The sequence below is a fragment of the Cydia splendana genome, chromosome 16 (assembly GCF_910591565.1).
Source record: "Cydia splendana chromosome 16, ilCydSple1.2, whole genome shotgun sequence".
NCBI classification, from domain to species: domain Eukaryota; kingdom Metazoa; phylum Arthropoda; class Insecta; order Lepidoptera; family Tortricidae; genus Cydia; species Cydia splendana.
The window spans coordinates 3,211,864-3,231,768 of NC_085975.1; the positions used below are offsets into that span (position 1 = coordinate 3,211,864).

The following is a 19,905-nucleotide window of genomic DNA, read 5'->3' on the forward strand; positions in this document are numbered from 1 at the left end:
TTTTGGTTTTAATCAATATGGATTTCCGCATAGTAACGCCTGATTCTATTCATTATCGATGTACATAAATGCCTAAAGTGACTTGAACTGTCAAGCTTGTCATCCTAAAGCCGTGTTCCCACTATATCATGCGACGTAGCCTATACATTTAAATGGAGGTGTTCACACTGTTCACATATAGGTAATCGTCCTGTATTTACTCAGTTTACTCACGACTATTTGTCGTTACGACATAGTTGGTACGCGACCTAAGGTGTCATAGCAATAGGTAAGAACATTTTTTCCCAACTGTTATCGGTTAGCACCCAAACAAGTGACGCCCGAATTATCATATCCGCCTGTTGGCTTCACAAATTGACATAATGTGAAGAATCCCACTTGGGTTCCGTATATGAATATACCTACAACTAGTTTTTAGGTGGTCGATAGTAAGGAAATTATGAGTTTATTTATACACCGTGTTTTTATTGAATTCCGTTAACTTCGGGGTACGGTTAAGTACGTTTAAGAGAACTAAATGGCATAGTTAATTTTCAAAAAAAAAATGTTTTGATGCTTTTTTTGTAAAACAAATTAAGTTTAAAAAGTAATTAAATGTAGCATATAGCGTTGTTGTAACACGGGCATTAAATTTAACTCAACCAAACAATAGAAATCTGTGACATATCAATGTTATTTCGAACATTGATCAACCGAGATTGTACTTAAGTTTAGTAGCAAATGTATGAACTCATTCTAAACACTAATCAATTACATTTAAGTACGTTTAAGAGAACTAAATCGCATACTAGTTAATTAAAAAAAATATATTTTTTTTTCTCACTTTTTTTGTAAAACAAATTAAGTTTAAAAAGTAATTAAATGTAGCATATAGCGTTGTTGTAACACGGGCATTACATTTAACTCAACCAAACAATTGAAATCTGTGACATATCAATGTTATTTCGAACATCGATCAACCGAGTTTGTACTTAAGTTTAGTAGCAAATGTATGAACTCATTCTAAACACTAATCAATATGTAAACCGGCCCTAAGGCAAGTGTACACGCCTCTAGGCCTTATAGGAAAAAAATTTTTTATTGATTATCTCCGAAATGCAGTTAATTACAATATCAGTGTCTTAGAAAGTTACTTGATTTAAGCTCAGGAATGCACCCTTGAAATTAACGGAAATCAAAAAAAACACGGTGTATATTTATTCTTTAGACACAGAAAAGGAAAATTCATATAGCTCATCCCTAGTAGTACCCCTACGAATATTTATATCGCATCACCTCTGATGTGAACTCATAATATACACGGTGGTTAAACAATTGTATTTAGGCAGTTATAAAAATAAACAAAAAATGCCTGATTTTTTTTCTGTACGTGAAAGGGTCTCAGTTACGTCGATTTAATACCTCCATCACTAAACTTAAAACTTCCATCACTTTATTTCTTAACGAACTGCAAACAATGTAAACGAATGACTTTAATTAGAAGGTGTCGGAGAGCCGCCTTAAACCGTATCATTATTTCATGCCCTCGAGGCGAAGGAAAGGTAACCATTATACTTACCTGTCAATTTAAGTTCACAATCTAGCTACTGGGTTTAAAAGAGACAGAATAAACTTTCCGACGACTTTTACTTATGTAATGACTATAAATCTTTGACAATGTTGAATAGTGTTTCTTTGTATGTAATATAGGTACATAAGGTATGTACCTACCTAACTTTTAACTCTCGGGTTACATTGAACCAGATTTTTGAGAATTGTTTTAGAATAACAGGTAATATAATATCTAATTTTCTTGCATCGTACATCAATTACCTATATTATGATACTTAGTATCTACATTATTTCTGGACTTAAATTAAAATAGTACTTGAGAATGACTAGGTTTTTTAAACAATATCTTATGGTAATCCATTGCATTTACAGGGTGATATTATATTCTAAAGGATGATGTTCCGCTCTCATACAAGTTTGGCCCAACACTCGCTAAACATGGGTGGTATATTATCAGGCTCTAAACATGAAATGTCTCAAAAAGAAGGCAGAGTCTGTATTTTTAATTTAGACCAAGACTGACAGACATTTAATGTTAGATAATATATTATATATACTTTTACTTTCTTTAAGAATCCGATAACGACCATTAACATAATTATCTAGTACGATTTAATATCTCGATTAGTTTGAGCGCGAACGAGATCACAGTATTTAAGTGGTTACTTCTGCTTTTAAATAACCATTTCTATTTAAATTTGAACATCAAAAATTTGAAGATTTTAGGTAAACTTTATTTATAGAAAGTGTTTGAATTCATTTTTGGAGACTGTGGGCGATCAAACTCATCTGCGTATTACGTATAGCCGGTAAAGCAAGTTGGTTAGTAGAAAAAGGCGCGAAATTCAAATTTTCTATGGGAGTAGGATAACCCTTTGCGCCTACATTGGTTAAGTTTGCCGCTCTTTTCTACTGACGGAAGTGACTTGACAAAGAATTAATACCTACCTACTATAAAGCATACTTATTTTTTTTTTTTTACATATTTAATAAATGTAAAATGTCACAGTTCTTGACGCTGCCCCAATAGTTATTTACTATTTTAATTCCTAGTAGTAGAGGCTGACAATAATTGGGTTTTAAAAATCTGTCAAACATTAAGCTGCAAACGTTAACCCTTATAAAATGTTGACCTTTTTCTCATAGTTAAAATATCAAAGTAAGTACCTACCTTATTTCATTCAGGAAAAGGCGTTTCGTAAGTTAATGAAAATACGACATCTTAATGAAAATAAAGCAATAAAGATATTTTAACATTTTCGTGATTAAATATTCGCATAGCGGGTTAAGTTAAGAGTTTTGTACAGTACATTTGGATAACCAACTTAGCACTTAAAAAATAAAGGTGATTAGGTGTACCTATTACAATCCAAAGGTTCAATGTCTATTTACATTTTTCTGACGTTTCACCTGAGTTGCACCAGCTGTGGTCGCGGAAATACAGTCTTTCCGTGACCACAGCTGGTGCAACTCAGGTGAAACGTCGGAATTAAAGGTAAAAACAATGAAATCATATCGCGGTAGACCTGTTTGTGTAATTAAATGTGAACAAAACGCGAGAGTTTAAAGGGGTTGTACATTTTTCTGGTTACATTTTTCATCTAACTAAACGAAGTATAATTAACAATTTTATCTATTGCCATTTCCCATATTCTTCAAGGAACCCTGATCGTAAACGTACTCGAAAGCGTATTTGCCAGTGTGTTAGCGCCATAAAAGTAAAAGTTTCCCGTAGCACCTACTGCGTAAGCCTCAAGAGCGAGTATGGCTTGTAATTGTTGTTACATCGTACGTCAAATACTTTTACTCCCAACGTAAGTCATGGGCAGACGTTACTTGGGACTTTCTCAGAAGGTCGCCAAGGACAGAGGAGTGGAGTTGTTATTCATCTATTACTTTTTTTAGTGCGAATCACTCTATTGAATAGATTCTATGATATCGAAGCGCCGGAAGCTCCGTCCCGGCTCCGGCCCGGTCTAGCGTGAGTCATCGTGTAGGCTAGCTTTAGGCTTTTTGGCCAATATTTTAGGCAATGAAGTCAGTGCAGGTCAGTGCACTCTTTGCCTTGTCGTGACCTGGATTAACTGCTCCGAATAAAACTGGAAATATAATTCAGTTTTAGCTTCATGTAAAGATATTTACGAAACTTTGTCTAGTTCGGTATATTCATCAGTTCATCACTGACATACTTAATATAAAAATGTATTATTTTTTTACCATCAGGTTCAAATTGAATAGGTAATGATTTATTTATTAGTCAACAAAACTGTTTTACTATTTATATTTTTTCTATCTGCATTAGCATAATAGTTATCAGTAAATATGATCACTACCTTTTACATACATATTTACAATTAGGATTTTTTTTTACAAATTGGCGATGTGGCTATTTTATAAACAGCATCTCCATAGACTCCATGTTTTATCAATAATTAGATAACTAGTTACACTCTCATAGTTGACCGGCACCGTACGCATGTATGGTTGAAATTATCTATCCAATACTCTTTCAAATATAAACCTTACTGGCTTACAATAAGTTTCAGATTTTAACGACAGTATGTTACTGCTAATCTTAAATACTTAAACATAAGAATATGGCTCGTTGATGATGCTTATCAAATTATCGGCTGATTGATTTGTTTGCGTCACTAATAGTTCTCTTATGGAAATTAATTGTTGGCAGATTCATAGTTTCATTGATGAACACGATGTTTAGAAGAAAGTGAGTAATGTTTGTAATGGTTAGTGATATATGGATAGAGTTAGACGAAACTTCTATGAAATTATGACGTATAAATAACACTTGCACTGCGTGGGCTATCAAAATCACTGCAGACTTTTCTTGGTTTAACTCTAGCTAGAGCTGTGGATGGTACAGTCAGCAGCAAATAAGTAGTGACAGACAAAGTGTCCATTTGGTCACTTGGTGTTGGTCATTTGGTGCTATTTAGCAACACACCTTTGTTACCACAGAAATAAGGATGTATTTCGAATATAATAATATAATATTATATAGTTATGTGAATATGAAAGAAACTTTTTGAAGCTATAAATGAAATGAAAGCTTGATTCTAGATAATGGTTCATCAAAAAATTTGCATGCGATGACTAATTTTGTTCACGAGTTTGGAAAGACAAATTTACTAACGGGGAAGACTGATTTGTCCAGATATAAACTTTTGCTTGGTTAAACTGACATTAAAATGATACAGTCCTTTGCTATTTTGAAGAATAGGTAACGTAAAATAATATTTAAAACTTTGAACCACTTTTTTTTTAATAGTATTTACTTATATATAGAAATCTAAAACGTTTTAGGAACTACAATGGAAACATTTTTAGGGTTCCGTACCCAAAGGGTAAAACGGGACCCTATTACTAAGACTTCGCTGTCCGTCCGTCCGTCCGTCCGTCCGTCCGTCTGTCACCAGGCTGTATCTCACGAACCGTGATAGCTAGACAGTTGAAATTTTCACAGATGATGTATTTCTGTTGCCGCTATAACAACAAATACTAAAAACAGAATAAAATAAAGATTTAAATGGGGCTCCCATACAACAAACGTGATTTTTGACCAAAGTTAAGCAACGTCGGGAGTGGTCAGTATTTGGATGGGTGACCGTTTTTTTTTTTTGCTTTTTTTTTGTTTTTTTTTTGCATTATGGTACGGAATCCTTCGTGCGCGAGTCCGACTCGCACTTGCCCGGTTTTTTTTTAAATATATTTTTTTTTTGTAAATGCGCATCGGTTAATAGGTACCTATTATATGTACCTATTCAAAATTTGAGCCAATTGTGAGATGACAATGAACTTAACCTCCTGAGACCCAGAAGCAATTGTTTTGTTTTTTTTTTAATTGGAACCTTTAGTTACACAATAAAAGATCAAAATAGATTTTGGAATATGCACAAAAAATTGTACGCAGGGACTTAGGAAGTTTAGGTAAATTTTCTTTTCATACTTTTTTCTTGAAATTGAGTAAATTTATATTTCTAAATAGGTGCCGCTAGATATCTTTCCCACGAATATTTTTATTTTCGCTGAATAACTTACAGCCCGTATTATAACAGAAGCTCTTAAATGATTTATATGTATATATAAGTAGGTATTTTCAAGGTAATTAATTACATAAAAGTGGGTTGTGCAAGCAGCCTTCACGGGTGAATGCAAATGTAGCATATATCGCTATTTTGTAACCATATTTACATATGACGTTGCAGCTTGCAGCTTTAGATTTTTGAAAGAATAAAGGTGACAGTCCATTTCCAACGACAGCTGCACTACTGTTCATTTTACTATGGAAATTGACAGTATCGCCGACGTGTCGTTGGAAATGGACTGTCACCTTAAGTATGTTTTTACTACAGGCTACAACGCTCCGGGCCCGGGCCAGAGCGCCAGACACTTCCGTTTTCTACTTCCGTTTTCTCTAGAAAGCACCACGTGATCACCAATTACCTGTTATAGAAAAAGAAGTGTCGGGCGCCCCGGCCCAGGCCCGGACAGTTCTAGCGTGTGTCATCCTTTACTTTAGTCAAACTGCTTACCATCAGGCAGGCCGTATGCTAGTTTGCCACCGACGAGGTATAAAAAAAGCTAAAAAGCGCAACGTATCTATGTATGTATATACAATAGATATCAACACACGTACATTTCGCAAATCGCATAGGACACGACACGACAGTCAAGAAGCGACTAGTTGACACCCTTTCACCACAATATCGTTAAAGATCACAGGCCAGCGACCCCGACCATCGCGATTTACATATAACATCGGATCGTGTGTACGAGGCCTAACGCGTGTGTAATTAGTATGGGCCACGCTTCACATGTGTTTACAAGAAAACTCTTTCCACTGTCTATCATCCTTAGTACCTAAAGTTTCACACGATTGTACAATTTGTACCTACATGTATTAGGGGCGCCCGGATATAAAACACTGATCATCGCCAGTTGACATACAATCTTTTTAGGACCCTATTACCAAGACTCCGCTGTCCGTCTGTCTATTTGTCTGTCTGTCACCAAGCTGTATCTCTTGAACCGTGATAGCTAGGCAGTTGAATTTTTTACAGATGATGTATTTCTGTTGCCGCTGTAACAACAAACACTAAAAGAGTACGGAAGTGGGCGAGTTCGACTCGCACTTGCCCGGTCCGGCTTCTGAGAGCCAGACTCGCCTAGTACTATTTACTATTAAGACGAAACAGGAGCTGAGTTTTAAATATTTTAGGTAAATATACCCGTCTCGCTAACGGAAGCGGCACCTAAAAGTAGTGCGATAAGGACAAGGCGAAAAATCCTGCGTAAAAATCTCAAAAATCGAGGTTTCGTACTCCTCTGTTTCCTCCTCCAAAACTTAACCAATCGTAACCAGATTTGGAAATCTAAATGATTATGAAATTATCTGTGTCGGACCGTTTTGCTTTTTCGGCTAATTGATATCAGTTTTGAATGCCACGCCTCTCATTGCGGCATAGTCAATTAGGCCATTTTGGCCATTTTTGAAGGGCTCTAGCGCCTTAAAAAACAAAAATATCAAAAAAAGCAAAACAGTCCGACACAGATATTGACAATTAATCTGTGTTGAAAAAATCATTGCTCTAGCTTCAAAAACCACGGAGGAAAACGAGGAGTACGTTTGTATGGAGAAATGACCACCCCCGTTGGCTCTTAACCCCCGTTATCAATGATAAAGCACTCCATTCACAATCTTAGTCAAACGCACGGCCCACTGCACCCAGCCTTGACTTTGCTTTGTGCTATTGATCCAAATGCCAATGACTGACAACCGGCACAATAAGGCCTCTTGGATGGGCCGTGTATGGTTGAAGGCCCAAATAATAGTCGTAAAGGTCAACCACGCGTTGACATGTGTGTGATAGTTTGACAATAGCAAACAATAGGATGACAGGTTCGGATTTAAATGTACCACTAGTATTGAAATATGATGCTTCTTTGTGAGAAATTAGTATTAAATGTATTCAAACGGGTCACACACGTATTCTAAGTCAAATCTTGCTCGATATGTTTCGCTTCATATCGAGGATCTAAGAGCTACAATGAGAGCAAGCAGGACCGACGCAGACGCAGAGAGAAGCCAACGCGTGCTCCCGTTGAAACTCCTCAATCAAGCTTTAATCTTTGAAGCTTGAACACTACATTGAAGCGGTACTGGAGAAAGTTGCACAAATACACATCGAGAGACAACCTTTATAGGGCCTGGATGTAGGTAGTTATTGGTAATGAAGCCTAACTTTCATTCATATTAATGCGTCATTGGAAAGTCCAATTTCATTATCTAAGTGCATAAAAATAAACGTCATATTTTGTCATATATTTTAATGCTCGTGTAGTACGATTCCCACCAACCGGACAGACCCCAAGCGCAGCCGATGTTATGAGTAAGGAAGTGTATACCTACATAGAAGGGTTAATCATTTTGACCCTAGTTAGGTGCACACCGTCTCCGCCCTGTTGTTGGAAATCGTATATTAGCGTAAGATTTCTAGAATAAAAAGTGTGTTTTATCCTTTTCCGGAACTTAAACGATTTCCAAAAATATATACACACACACGTAAAAAAGAATGTGTCATTTTAAGTAATCTTCTACTATAGATCCTTTAGGTGCACTCACCTTAAAGGTACATATAAAAGGAAGAATATTAAGTAAACAGGAAGATTTTTTCCAGTGCATTCGCTTATGCCCGTTGTTTTTCCCATAGGTTTCAATTTCCGGGATAAAATATCTCCTATGTAGGTACCTAATCCCGTTTATAAAATTCAAAAAATTTTAAACTACCCTAACATCTCGACATACAAACTTTCACATTAATAATATTAGTAGTATTGACCAGTAAGCATTACCTAATGAGACGACACGGAAGCCAGAAACACGATGCCGACTGAGCATACATAACTCACTACTATGTTGCAGTGAGTGACATAATATGTATCACTTTCAGTGCCCTATATAAAACATGAAAAAATACTCCTATCTACCTTTCTATAAGGTAGTTTGATAATGGCACATGTAATCTAGCCAACTATTACACAGAAAAAGTTCTTGGACCAAGGATTTTTTATTTTTCATGATTTTCGTCTATTGCAGATGATTTATGGTGGTCGGTAGTAAACACACCGGAGAAACACCGTTTTTGGTGGCTGAATAGACCGATATGAGACCGACATGGTGTACCACAGGTCTGACAAGAGAAGTTTGCAGAAACCGGTACTGAGACACCTTGTCGTCGTTTTTATTTTTCAAGATGTGTAGAATTACGATAAAAGTAAGCTCGAAACTTCATCCAAGAAATAAAATATCTTGTATTATTGGGCCAAGAAGAACTACTTTATTGTGTCAAATAACAAATTATCAAGTAAAAAAGATCAATTTTGATCCGAGTAAAAGATTCTTATCACAAGACTTTCAATTGAGATCTCAATGGTTAATGGTTATAATGTTTCTTAATAATGGTGATACCCTGAACAAGGCATCGTTATTGAAATTATCGTGACCAATAGGGTCAATTATTTATGTATTATTTGTGGGTCACGCCAAAACACCCACGCTTGGCTTTCACTACTCATGAACGGACAGTGACTCACAAAAATCATCTGTTAACATTTTATGTTACATCGTCCTCGTACAAAAATGCAGACATTCTTTAGAGTTGACTAAGTACTTACATAACAACATATAACTCATTAATAGCTAATAAATATAAAAGATTTTATATTCTCAAAACCGCCTTCAAAATGGATAAATTAAAATTCCATGTACAGTAAACGTACTACAACATTTATGGGTAGATTAGGTAGTTTGGAGGATAATTATTATTAGTTAAAAAATACTTCTGCTATGCTATTTTATTTTCTGTATAAGTAGGTACTAATAACTTAATTAAAAATACTAACTATTTATGGTACCTAATATGTATAAAATGTTAACTCTTTCTTACTAAATACCTACGTAATTAAGTAAAATGACAGATTTACGTATCTCTTTCTTACAAATACCTACATAATTAAGTAAAATGACAGATTAAGACAAACGATTATTAGTTAATTGAGCCTTGTAGCACGTTTATGCATAACGCCAGAAGTTGTTATCTCTTAAAATTTAAGTTGCTCGTTTAAACTTAATCTCCCTCAAAATCGTCTCCTCGAAACATTTTTTTATCACCCTAATAAAAGTTACATATGTTTATCAGGCCAATTTCAGTTTTAATTATGCGCATCTGTTTCCGATATCATACTGATCTCATGATCTATCAATGTCAAAAGTGACATTTCTTCTACCAAATAGGTACGTCACTTTTGACACTGACAAATCAGTATCATATCGGAAACAGATCAAATATAACACTTTAAACTCTCGCGTTTTGTACACATATTTAATTACACAAACGGGTCTACCGCGATATAATTTCATTGTTTTTACCTTTAATTCCGACGTTTCAGCTGAGTTGCACCAGCTGTGGTCACGGAAAGACTGACGTCCCAACAAATGTCAACGGAGACATTAATAAAACACCACTAAACTACCCGAAATTAGTTTATAAAAATGTTCGGGGTAGACAAAGAAATTGCAGCTACCCGTTAAAGTTCAATGTTTATTGTCCACGGCACGACACGCAACACTCACAGTATCCGTACACTGGTCCGAAGATATACCCCGGTAGACCCGTTTGTGTAATTAAATAACAGATCAAATAACTAAAACTCTAATTGGCCTGTTATTCTGCCTTAAAATCACCTCGAAACATTTTTTTATCACCCAACCCGTCCTAATAAAAGTCACATATGATGTCGGTAATTGTCAAGGGTCGATCGGGAGGCGCGTCACGCACCTGCCCTAACGGGCCAGGTAGGCTACTAACCGATTGAACTACATTCTTGTACTTTCTTTAGGACCATTTGCATGTCGTCAGGTTGTCCTTTTTATGGTGTGTTCGTAATCATTGATTGATTTGATATATATATATACCTACCTACCTATTTAATATCTGGGAGACCGAGCTTTGCTCGGAAAACATATAAAAACTAAAAAATGCGCGTTTTCCCAGAGATAAGACCTAGCTAGATCGATTTATCGGCCCCGAAAACCCCCATATAGCAAATTTGATTGAAATCGTTAGAGCCGTTTCTTAGATCCCCGAATTATATAAATAAATAAACAAGAATTGTTCGAACGGGTCAATCACGTATTTTAAGTCGAAAAACGCTCGACGACCGGATACGTGAGTGACCCGAAGTTTTGTAAGAATTGTTCGTTTAAAGGTATTAGAATATACATACATATTACAAATAGTATGTATATTCTACTTCGCTTTCAATATTACAAATAGCTGTGACCACACGAGGTGAAGTGGAGTCCACCCCGATTAGTAACGAGTTTCATCGAAGGTACGAAACCCGAAGCGCGCGCGCCGGAAAACTACCCCTCGTACCATCCAGACTTGCGAAATCAAAAAAACTCGCGCACGTCATGGGTCGCAAGGTTTATAATCACCTCCCAAGCGAAATAATTGCTGCTCCTAGTGCGTCAGTATTTAGAACAAAATTGAAAAACTGGCTTGTCGAGCAGGCCTTCTATAATCATAACGAGCTATTTTGCTTTAATGTAGGATAAGATTATACATATCCTGTTGTACTGTATTTTTTGTGTTAAATTGTAAATTATGAATATTATATACATTATGTACATATGTACTTAAGTGTTAAATTTATTGTGACATGTAATATGATATTACCAATAAATATGATTATGATTATTATCTATGAATAAACAAGAATTGCCCGTTTAAAGGTACCTATTAGTAGTTATAGTATTAGTAGTTAGTTAGATAGATTAGATAGTATCTTAATTAATGTAAAGTCATCTGAGGTAAGAAACACAAGTACTTTATTTTGCTCAGGGTAAGAAAAACACTATGAGGATTCCCTACAAGTGTTTTTCTTGCCCCAATGTTTCTTTTACCCCATCCAACCTTAACCTTAACTTAGTGTTAAAATTTTAGTAATAACAAACGTTTAAGTACCTATACCGATGTAAGTATAACAGGGTCACTTGCCGGCTTGGATTTTTTACGTTTTTAGGGTTCCGTACCCAAAGGGTAAAACGGGACCCTATTACTAAGACTTCGCTGTCCGTCCGTCCGTCCGTCCGTCCGTCCGTCCGTCCGTCCGTCCGTCCGTCCGTCCGTCCGTCCGTCTGTCACCAGGCTGTATCTCACGAACCGTGATAGCTAGACAGTTGAAATTTTCAAAGATGATGTATTTCTGTTGCCGCTATAACAACAAATACTAAAAACAGAATAAAATAAAGATTTAAATGGGGCTCCCATACAACAAACGTGATTTTTGACCAAAGTTAAGCAACGTCGGGAGTGGTCAGTACTTGGATGGGTGACCGTTTTTTTTTTGCTTTTTTTTCGTTTTTTTTTTGCATTATGGTACGGAACCCTTCGTGCGCGAGTCCGACTCGCACTTGCCCGGTTTTTTTGTAAACGTGACGTGAGTACGTGACGCATCAGAATAATAATTTTTCGTCCAAAATTAAGACTTTTTATATCACGATTCCGGACAACAGCGGCACAAACGAGTTCCTTCACAACATTTGGAAATTTCACTCAAACACCTGTTAAATTTAACTTAAGCCAAATATATGTATAAGTTTTTTAACCTTGCTTTCAACATATTTATAATTCCATATTATCCAATAAGAACAAGGCCGCTTACTGTTAAGAAACTTAACGTGTCGCAGTTATTTGTTTCTTTCCATTGTAAATTACATTGCAATAGTGACGAATGATAATTTAATAAGTTTCAGCTATTAATGTACAAGTTGCAGAACATTCTCAAAAATTCAGTAACATTCTCGGGAATTTCCGTAAACTTACACGAGAATTTAAATTAAATTTCCAATGAGAACATTCCCTATGCGAATTATCAAAAAATGTACTATTAGTATTATTTTAATAAACTCGTAAATCAGGCAGTCAGTTAAAATAATTGATAACGGCGGTGTCCAGCGACTTCCTGAATATTTTTTATGGTTCGTAAAATATAAGTTCTGAGAACATTCCGTATGGAAAATTTCGCAACATTGGAAACTTCTCCTTGGTGCATTGCTAGTTTCAGAGCCATCAAATCGACTCAAGGATGCCATTTTGTTCAATAGCATTGAAGTCGGGATATAACAAAGTACTTAAGAAATAATGGTTTTCAATAATACTATGTACAAGCCTTTGGCTGTCTCTAAGATTCTCGAGGTCTTCAGTTTGTCCTTTGTATGACTATGTATTTCAAAATCACGATTTTAAGTCTGCACATTACCACAACGCATAGAATAGAGGCTTACATGACATCAAGGGATTTGCAGTCTTCAATAGCATTTGCTTAGATAGATAAGTAAACTTAGAGCGCTGACTCTATGCATGGATTTCCTTACTTAATAACAATAAGTTGTATGGGAGGTATGGTTAAACTTATTCTTAATAAGTTTCAAAAATGAATATTTACTAAGCTTGAATTTTATACTAGGTTTTATCTATGTAAAGAGCTAAGGAGTAAACACCACAACTACTACTACTACTATAAGGACTACATACACACACACACACTACTACTCTATTACTACTACAAGGTACTATACAGGGTGGAAAGATGTCGGGCCCTGGATGGAAACTACCTTAAATCCTTATTAAGCTGGCTCATTTTACTTAAAGGAGACATTCCTTTATTTTTAAAAAGAAACAAAACTGCATTCAAAGTTTTTCTAAAACTCGCTTGCCTCGCCCGGGACTGAAACCGACGAAAAATACAAAAAAATAAAACTTGCAATTTTATTCTACTACTCGATACAGTTAATGTTAATGATAACATTTTTCCAAGAAACATTCGTTCTTACACTCGTCTGTCGTACAAAGTAGCCATACAATCTAATATTTAGTACTCAAGATTTTTATGGACAAGCCAAATTGAAGAAAAAAATAAAAATACTTTAAATGCAGTTTTGTTTCTTTTTAAAAATAAAGGAATGTCTCCTTTAAGTAAAATGAGCCAACTTAAGGATTTAAGGTAGTTTCCCTCCATTGCCTGACTTATCTTTCCACCCTGTATACTATAAGGAGTGAGATATAAGGTTACTTATATTTCTATGGCCTTTGTTACAAAGATATTGCATTTTCATCCTGAACTCACGCGACGCTCAGGTACGCAATATTACAAATTCAACAAACGAAAATGTAAGTCTAACACACAGGCAATCATACAAATGAACGTAAATAAAAGCTTAATAAATAATTACATTCGTACAAACACCAAACTTGGAATGAAACTTTCGTTATCTCACAGATTACAAAAAAAGCTTAAGTAATCATGCAATCTTTCAATGTCAGATGGCATTAATATTAGTCTGTGTCCGAATTCATACCCTTCGGCAGTGAATGTATGAAGCGTGCACTTTGTCTGTCACTGTCACAATTGTATAGCTAAAGAGCTAATATAATTATCATAGTTTACATCTGAGTGGCCGAGCGAGCTTAGCACGAGACCGGTAGCGATTGGGTGCTTAATTATAATTACTTTAAAAAAAACCGGCCAAGTGCGAGTCGGACTCGCGTTCCAAGGGTTCCGTATATTACACAATTTTTAACAATCAGTGCCAAATTTAATCGAATTTTTCGATATAAAAACGCAATATGATAGACAGTTGTACATTTTTACTTTTAGTATGGAAATCAGTCACATCATTTTATCACGGAAGTTGACAGTACTGCAGCAGTAACGTTGCAACAGAGTAATGTTGCTGCAGTCGCCACCCGAATGTCACCTTTATCATACCTTATAAAGTAATTGAAAACGCGAGCGAAGCGAGCGCGAAAATTTTTCGATATAAAAACGCAATTTTAGTTTTAGTCCCAACCAGGCGCAAATCCAGGATTTCATACAGAGAAGGGATGGGACAGTTTTCTATCAGCCTAGCTTCGCATAGGGCTCGATATTTAAGGGTCTCAGCGAGGTTGTTTTCATGCATAAAATATGCAAGAAAGCAGAGAGCTTGGAATTGAATTGGCGAAGTGTGAGAAAGGCAGTAGGCCCAGCTGCGAAAGAGGAAAGCTTGGATTTGGATCCACGCCCAAGTGTAATTAAGGCAGAAGATCAACTTTGCCGTAAGGCAGAAGGCCTCGCATAAGACCTAACGCCGAACCGCAAAAGAGTGGTTTGAAATCGAATCTATGCATGTAATCACGACTCTTCTACTGCTACCGATTGTTTCCCAAAGAATTACGCGCCATTATTTTTGCAAATTAGCTTTTGGACAGCTAAAAAAATCGTGTGGTAAAAACGATGTGTCTGTCCCTAATTTTAAAATTTGTTCACCTTTTTCAACCTGGCATTTTGGTGCCCTCCCTGAACGTGGTGCGGTAAGCACGTGCTTGTTTTGCTTATTGGTTACAAAGTCTTTATTAATTCAACCATTAAAGTCGACGAGTACAAAAAACTTTAAGCTAGCTCTCAATTTAACATTTTTTTTAAACATTATTTTTAATTTGACCTTACAATTACTCGTAAGTAGGTAAGACCGTTAAATATTTAAAATGATTATCTTATCAGAAAATTATCACCAATTACTCTAAGAAAACTACTACTCTAAGTAATCCGGCACTGTTAACAATGTATTTTTTATGTGAAACGTGAGTGAAATCTCTTTAAAAAATCCGTAGGGGTCGGATTAAAAACTGTAATTAAGTCCGACTCACGCTTGACTGTACATTTCTAATAGGTTTTCCTGTCATCTATAGGTATAGACCTATTTTATGTATTTTTTTCAAAATTTTAGACCTAGTAGTTTCGGAGATAAGGGGGGGAATGGTCATCTTTTGCCTATTTTCTTGAATAACTTCTAAATTGTTGATACGAAAATTATAGAAAAAAATTATTTGAAATCCTTACAATAAGCTCTTTCATTTGATATGTAACATGATATAATTTGAAAAATTTTTTTTTTCATTTTTTCATTTACCCCCCAAAAGTGGCCCCCATGTTTAAAATTCATTTGTTTACGTTACATGTCCGTATTCGGGTCACAAACTTACATATGTGTACCAAATTTCAACTTGATTGGTCCAGTAGTTCCGGAGAAAATCGGCTGTGACAGACGGACAGACAGACAGACAGACAGACAGACAGACAGACGCACGAGTGATCCTATAAGGGTTCCGTTTTTTCCTTTTGAGGTACGAAACCCTAAAAAAGCAAGATTTTCTAAATAAAAAATCCTAGGAAATTGTATTTTCATTTCATTTCGTCCTCAGTTTATAAATTTCGTCGAAATAGCTTTTTTTTAATAAGCAGTTTCCTACCGTGTGCAGTACCAGGGGGCCTAGCCTAGATGATAATGACAATCGTTAATAGAAATCGCTAATTGAAACTTTTAAATAATACATATATGGAAATAGTGACTCTTCGAACCGTCTGTCATCCCGATACATTTTTTATTTGGCTCTCATCCTGGCTACAGGATGTAGTGCATAATTGTTTTCCTTCGTATTTTCTCGGAGACATTCGTACTTGTCATGCCACTTCAGTCAACCTCAGTACTTTTTGTACCGAGACTGACTCAAATAGCAAGACAAATTCGTGAGTTTCCGTGAAAATACGAAGGAAATTAATTATGCACTACATACATAACTCCAATTGACACGCTTAAGCGCAGTGTTCCGTCACGTTCGGCTCATCTTTCACTTTTCTCAGATTCGCTGAAAGCTAATTAAAGCCACAACGTTAATTGTTACGTAATTACGCCGTAATAGCCATGGTAATCTGAGGGTCTACCGCGAACCACGTTCGACATGTTGCCTCTCTGTCGCACTTGCAAATTCGTACTTAAGTGTGATACCTAAGGGTTTTTAAGGGCCGGCAATGCGCAAGTAACACCCAGGGCTGTAGTTACAGGCGTGTATAGGCTATGGTGACCGTTTACTAGCTGCAGTCAGTATGCTTTTTTGCCACCGACGTGGTATATATAAGAAAATAGCTTTCCCACAATTTTTACGTCAAAGTTGGTGGAGAGTAAGGGACGTATAAAGGGACTGATATTCTAAAAATAAAGTTACACTTGTTAATTTTTGGCACGGTTGTGGATTAGATTTTTGTAAAAGTATAGCAGTAGACTTTTAATGTACTTAATCTTAATTAAAAAAAATATCTAACATGTTTAATTTGTTCAATTTGACCCTCTACAATTTAAATGACAAGTATTTACTTGAAAACAAGCGTAAACACGCAATTACATAACCCACCATTGTTTCAACGAATTGCGATTGTACTGTAATGTATTGTATTGTAATGCCGTAGCAATCGCGTTAGCTACGTGTATTCGGCTAAGTTGACCGTTTAGCCATGCTCACACGGATGTCACACGCTTTCCTATGTGACATATAGAGTTGTCATTGTCACATTGGCGTGCTAGAGAATTGTTATGGCTGTGTAATTGGTTATATATTTTGGTGTCAAATATATAGGTATGGTATAGTTTTCGTCAGCATTTTATGTAAGAAAAAAAGTTTGTAAACAGTTTTGCAATTTGTTATCACAAGTCATTAAGGGCCAGTTGCACCAACCACATTTAACGGACTGATTAACGTCAATCAGCAGTGTGGTATGAAACTTCCCATACAATAAAATTTTGCGAACGCTTTAACGGTGACAGACAGTTTGGTGCAACCGACCCTAAGTATTTTAAATCATTGATCACCATTACGTAGTAACTATCACAACATATTCACATCACACATCTCATTTTTAGCATTTACAGAATGTATGTATAGGTGTCAAAAAAGATTTAACCTCATAAACATACTTGCTAGGCCATGTGCCGTAGTGACGACTAATACCAATAATAATTCTCCATAATAAATAATTATCTTAGTTTTTTTTTTCATTATCTATCTAGCCATTCGAACATGTACCTACCTATCTATATGATATTAACAGATGTAAGCAATTAAGCATATTTAAATTGTAGAAATACATTTATTCCAATATGTATTAAAATTGGCTAGGCCAGTGTAGTGGAAATACTGGCTAACTTGCCAAGTATAAGCAAGGCAAGTGCGAGTGGACGTAAGAGAAACGGAAGCGCATGGAAGTCTGCGCGCGCGTCGATGTCTTGTCCGCGTGCGCGTGCGGTCCTTTCGCGAACACGTCACTATGACCTACTTATTTATAATATTTATATTTGTTACATCTTATAAAAAATATTACATATACACAACATATTTTTTAACATATCTAAGACTGTATTTATTGGTATTTTCACTTGTAAAAAGTGTATTTACATTTTGAGAGTGAATGCGTCCACGTAATAATTACAGTAAGACTGTTATAAAATTGAAGTAAACGGCACTCTACGTCAAAATTTCCGCTCATTACACGCAATTAAAACAGTTAACACAAACATACAAAGCGCAAAATTATGCATAAACGACGAAAAGTTTCTAAACTATCGTTTTAAACTTTACTGGCAGTTTGATTGCTAGTCAGAAGATCGATAAAAAGATGCGAAAAACTTTCACTTAACAAAAACTGACCTATTTAAATAAAAAAAAATACTTACCCAAAAAATTAGCCTCATTGTATCCGAGTGCACAGCACAATTAAAAAAAATAAAATTAAAAAGTAAAACAGCACAGCACAGGCGCGTCGGCGCGCGCGTCACTGGGGACTGAACTGAGGCTGCGCCGGCGACGGTCGGCGAAGAAAGTCAACCTTCACATTCGGATTATGTAAAGATGGTAAAGTTTTGGGCGCGGGGTTGTGGAGGTTAGAGTGCGGGGTAATTAGTTGATGTTAGAGTATGGGTTTGATTGTTCTGATTGCAATTATTGATTGATGTTGTGCGTCTTCATTTAGGTGCAGATAACTTTATTCGTGTTGGGCGCCTTAGGTGAAGATAATGATTTATAATAAGTTAAGGCTGTAATATGGCTTCGGTTGTTCTAAATTATTGATGTTTGGTGCCTTCATTAAAGTTAATTAAAAAATAGAATTTGGTCGTAGACTCTCATATTCTCTGCTTATTATTATTTATATTAAATTATGTAATTAATTTAACATGCAAGAAATCAAATGAGAAGACGAGTGAATAACCTTTATATTACGATTAGGTATTTAGAACGTCATAAAAATCATGGCGAAATTTTAATTTGAATAAATTATAAGTCCATAAATATTGAAGATATTGACTAGTGAGTATTTATAGAATATTATTTAAATTGATTTGTTTTATTTAAACAACTACTTACTTACAGTGAAAATAATGATGCTTTATTTTTTTTTCATCTATCTATGCTATGTACCTAGTACCTACTTATAAGATAAGGATTTCTTGGTTAAGCTTATTTTGAACATATTCTGTAAAATGCATAAATGATTAAATTACAAACTCATTTACCGCTCTAGCTAGCCGGTTACAAGTTAAGAACCCATCAACGTGCACACTAGCGCCACTGCTAAATAATCGTGATTATTTAAATTTAACGAAATATATTAATAAAAGGGGGCCGCTACGTAATGTATTTTGTATTTAAGTAGGTACCTTTTGAATGCATCAAACTAATTTTTATGTTGCTGGATTCGTCGATCTGTGAACTCAAAGCAAAAACGGCCGTTTTAACTTTGGACGCATAAATTGACTAATCCAGCAACGTAAAAACTAGTTTGATGTAAGTATTCAAAAGGTACTTAAATACAAGATACAGTACGTAGCGGCCCCCTTTTTTAAATACCTGTCATTAAATTTAAATAATCACGATTATTTAGCAGTGGCGCTAGTGTAGGTACATGTTGATGGGCTCTTAATACGTGTAACTAATAATGATATTTATAATGTATATGCTTGAACTCCGACCCTGCTGTAGCAATATTTTATATCACGGAAAATGTTGGAAACTATTTTGCAACACATAAGGGACATGGCAAAGGCAATTAATTTTTATTCAAATATTTTTTATTAGGTAATTTACCCACTTATCAATTGGAAACATGTTTATCGACCGAGCGAGGTGCGGTCTTTGAATCTTAGAATGCACATTGTACATACATAGAGGTATGTTAATGTCGTGAATTCCAAAATGTTTCATGGATGGTTTCTTGAGTTTTATGGAATTCTGCAGAAACATAGAAATGTAATTTTTAAGTTTGAACAAGAGATACATGGTAAAATATAGCAAGTATTGTAATTTTTGGGTACCAGGAATTATAGGAAACGTGAAATAGTAAAAAACTCTAAATAATGGAACTCTAATCTCCATACACATATACCTAATCCCCAATATTTTT

The 19,905-nt window shown here is 35.5% G+C and overlaps 1 protein-coding gene across 1 annotated transcript in view; it reads right to left on the bottom strand.

Annotated features, from left to right (window-relative positions):
• LOC134798069 (alpha-protein kinase 1-like) overlaps positions 1-18,304 on the bottom strand; it is a 51,036-nt gene extending 32,732 nt beyond the window's left edge. The window contains exon 1 of the mRNA XM_063770402.1: positions 18,182-18,304. Within this exon, the coding sequence (XP_063626472.1) occupies positions 18,182-18,199 (18 nt within the window). The 5' untranslated portion in view covers positions 18,200-18,304. The remainder of the gene's footprint in view (positions 1-18,181) is intronic.
• Positions 18,305-19,905: the final 1,601 nt, after the last annotated feature.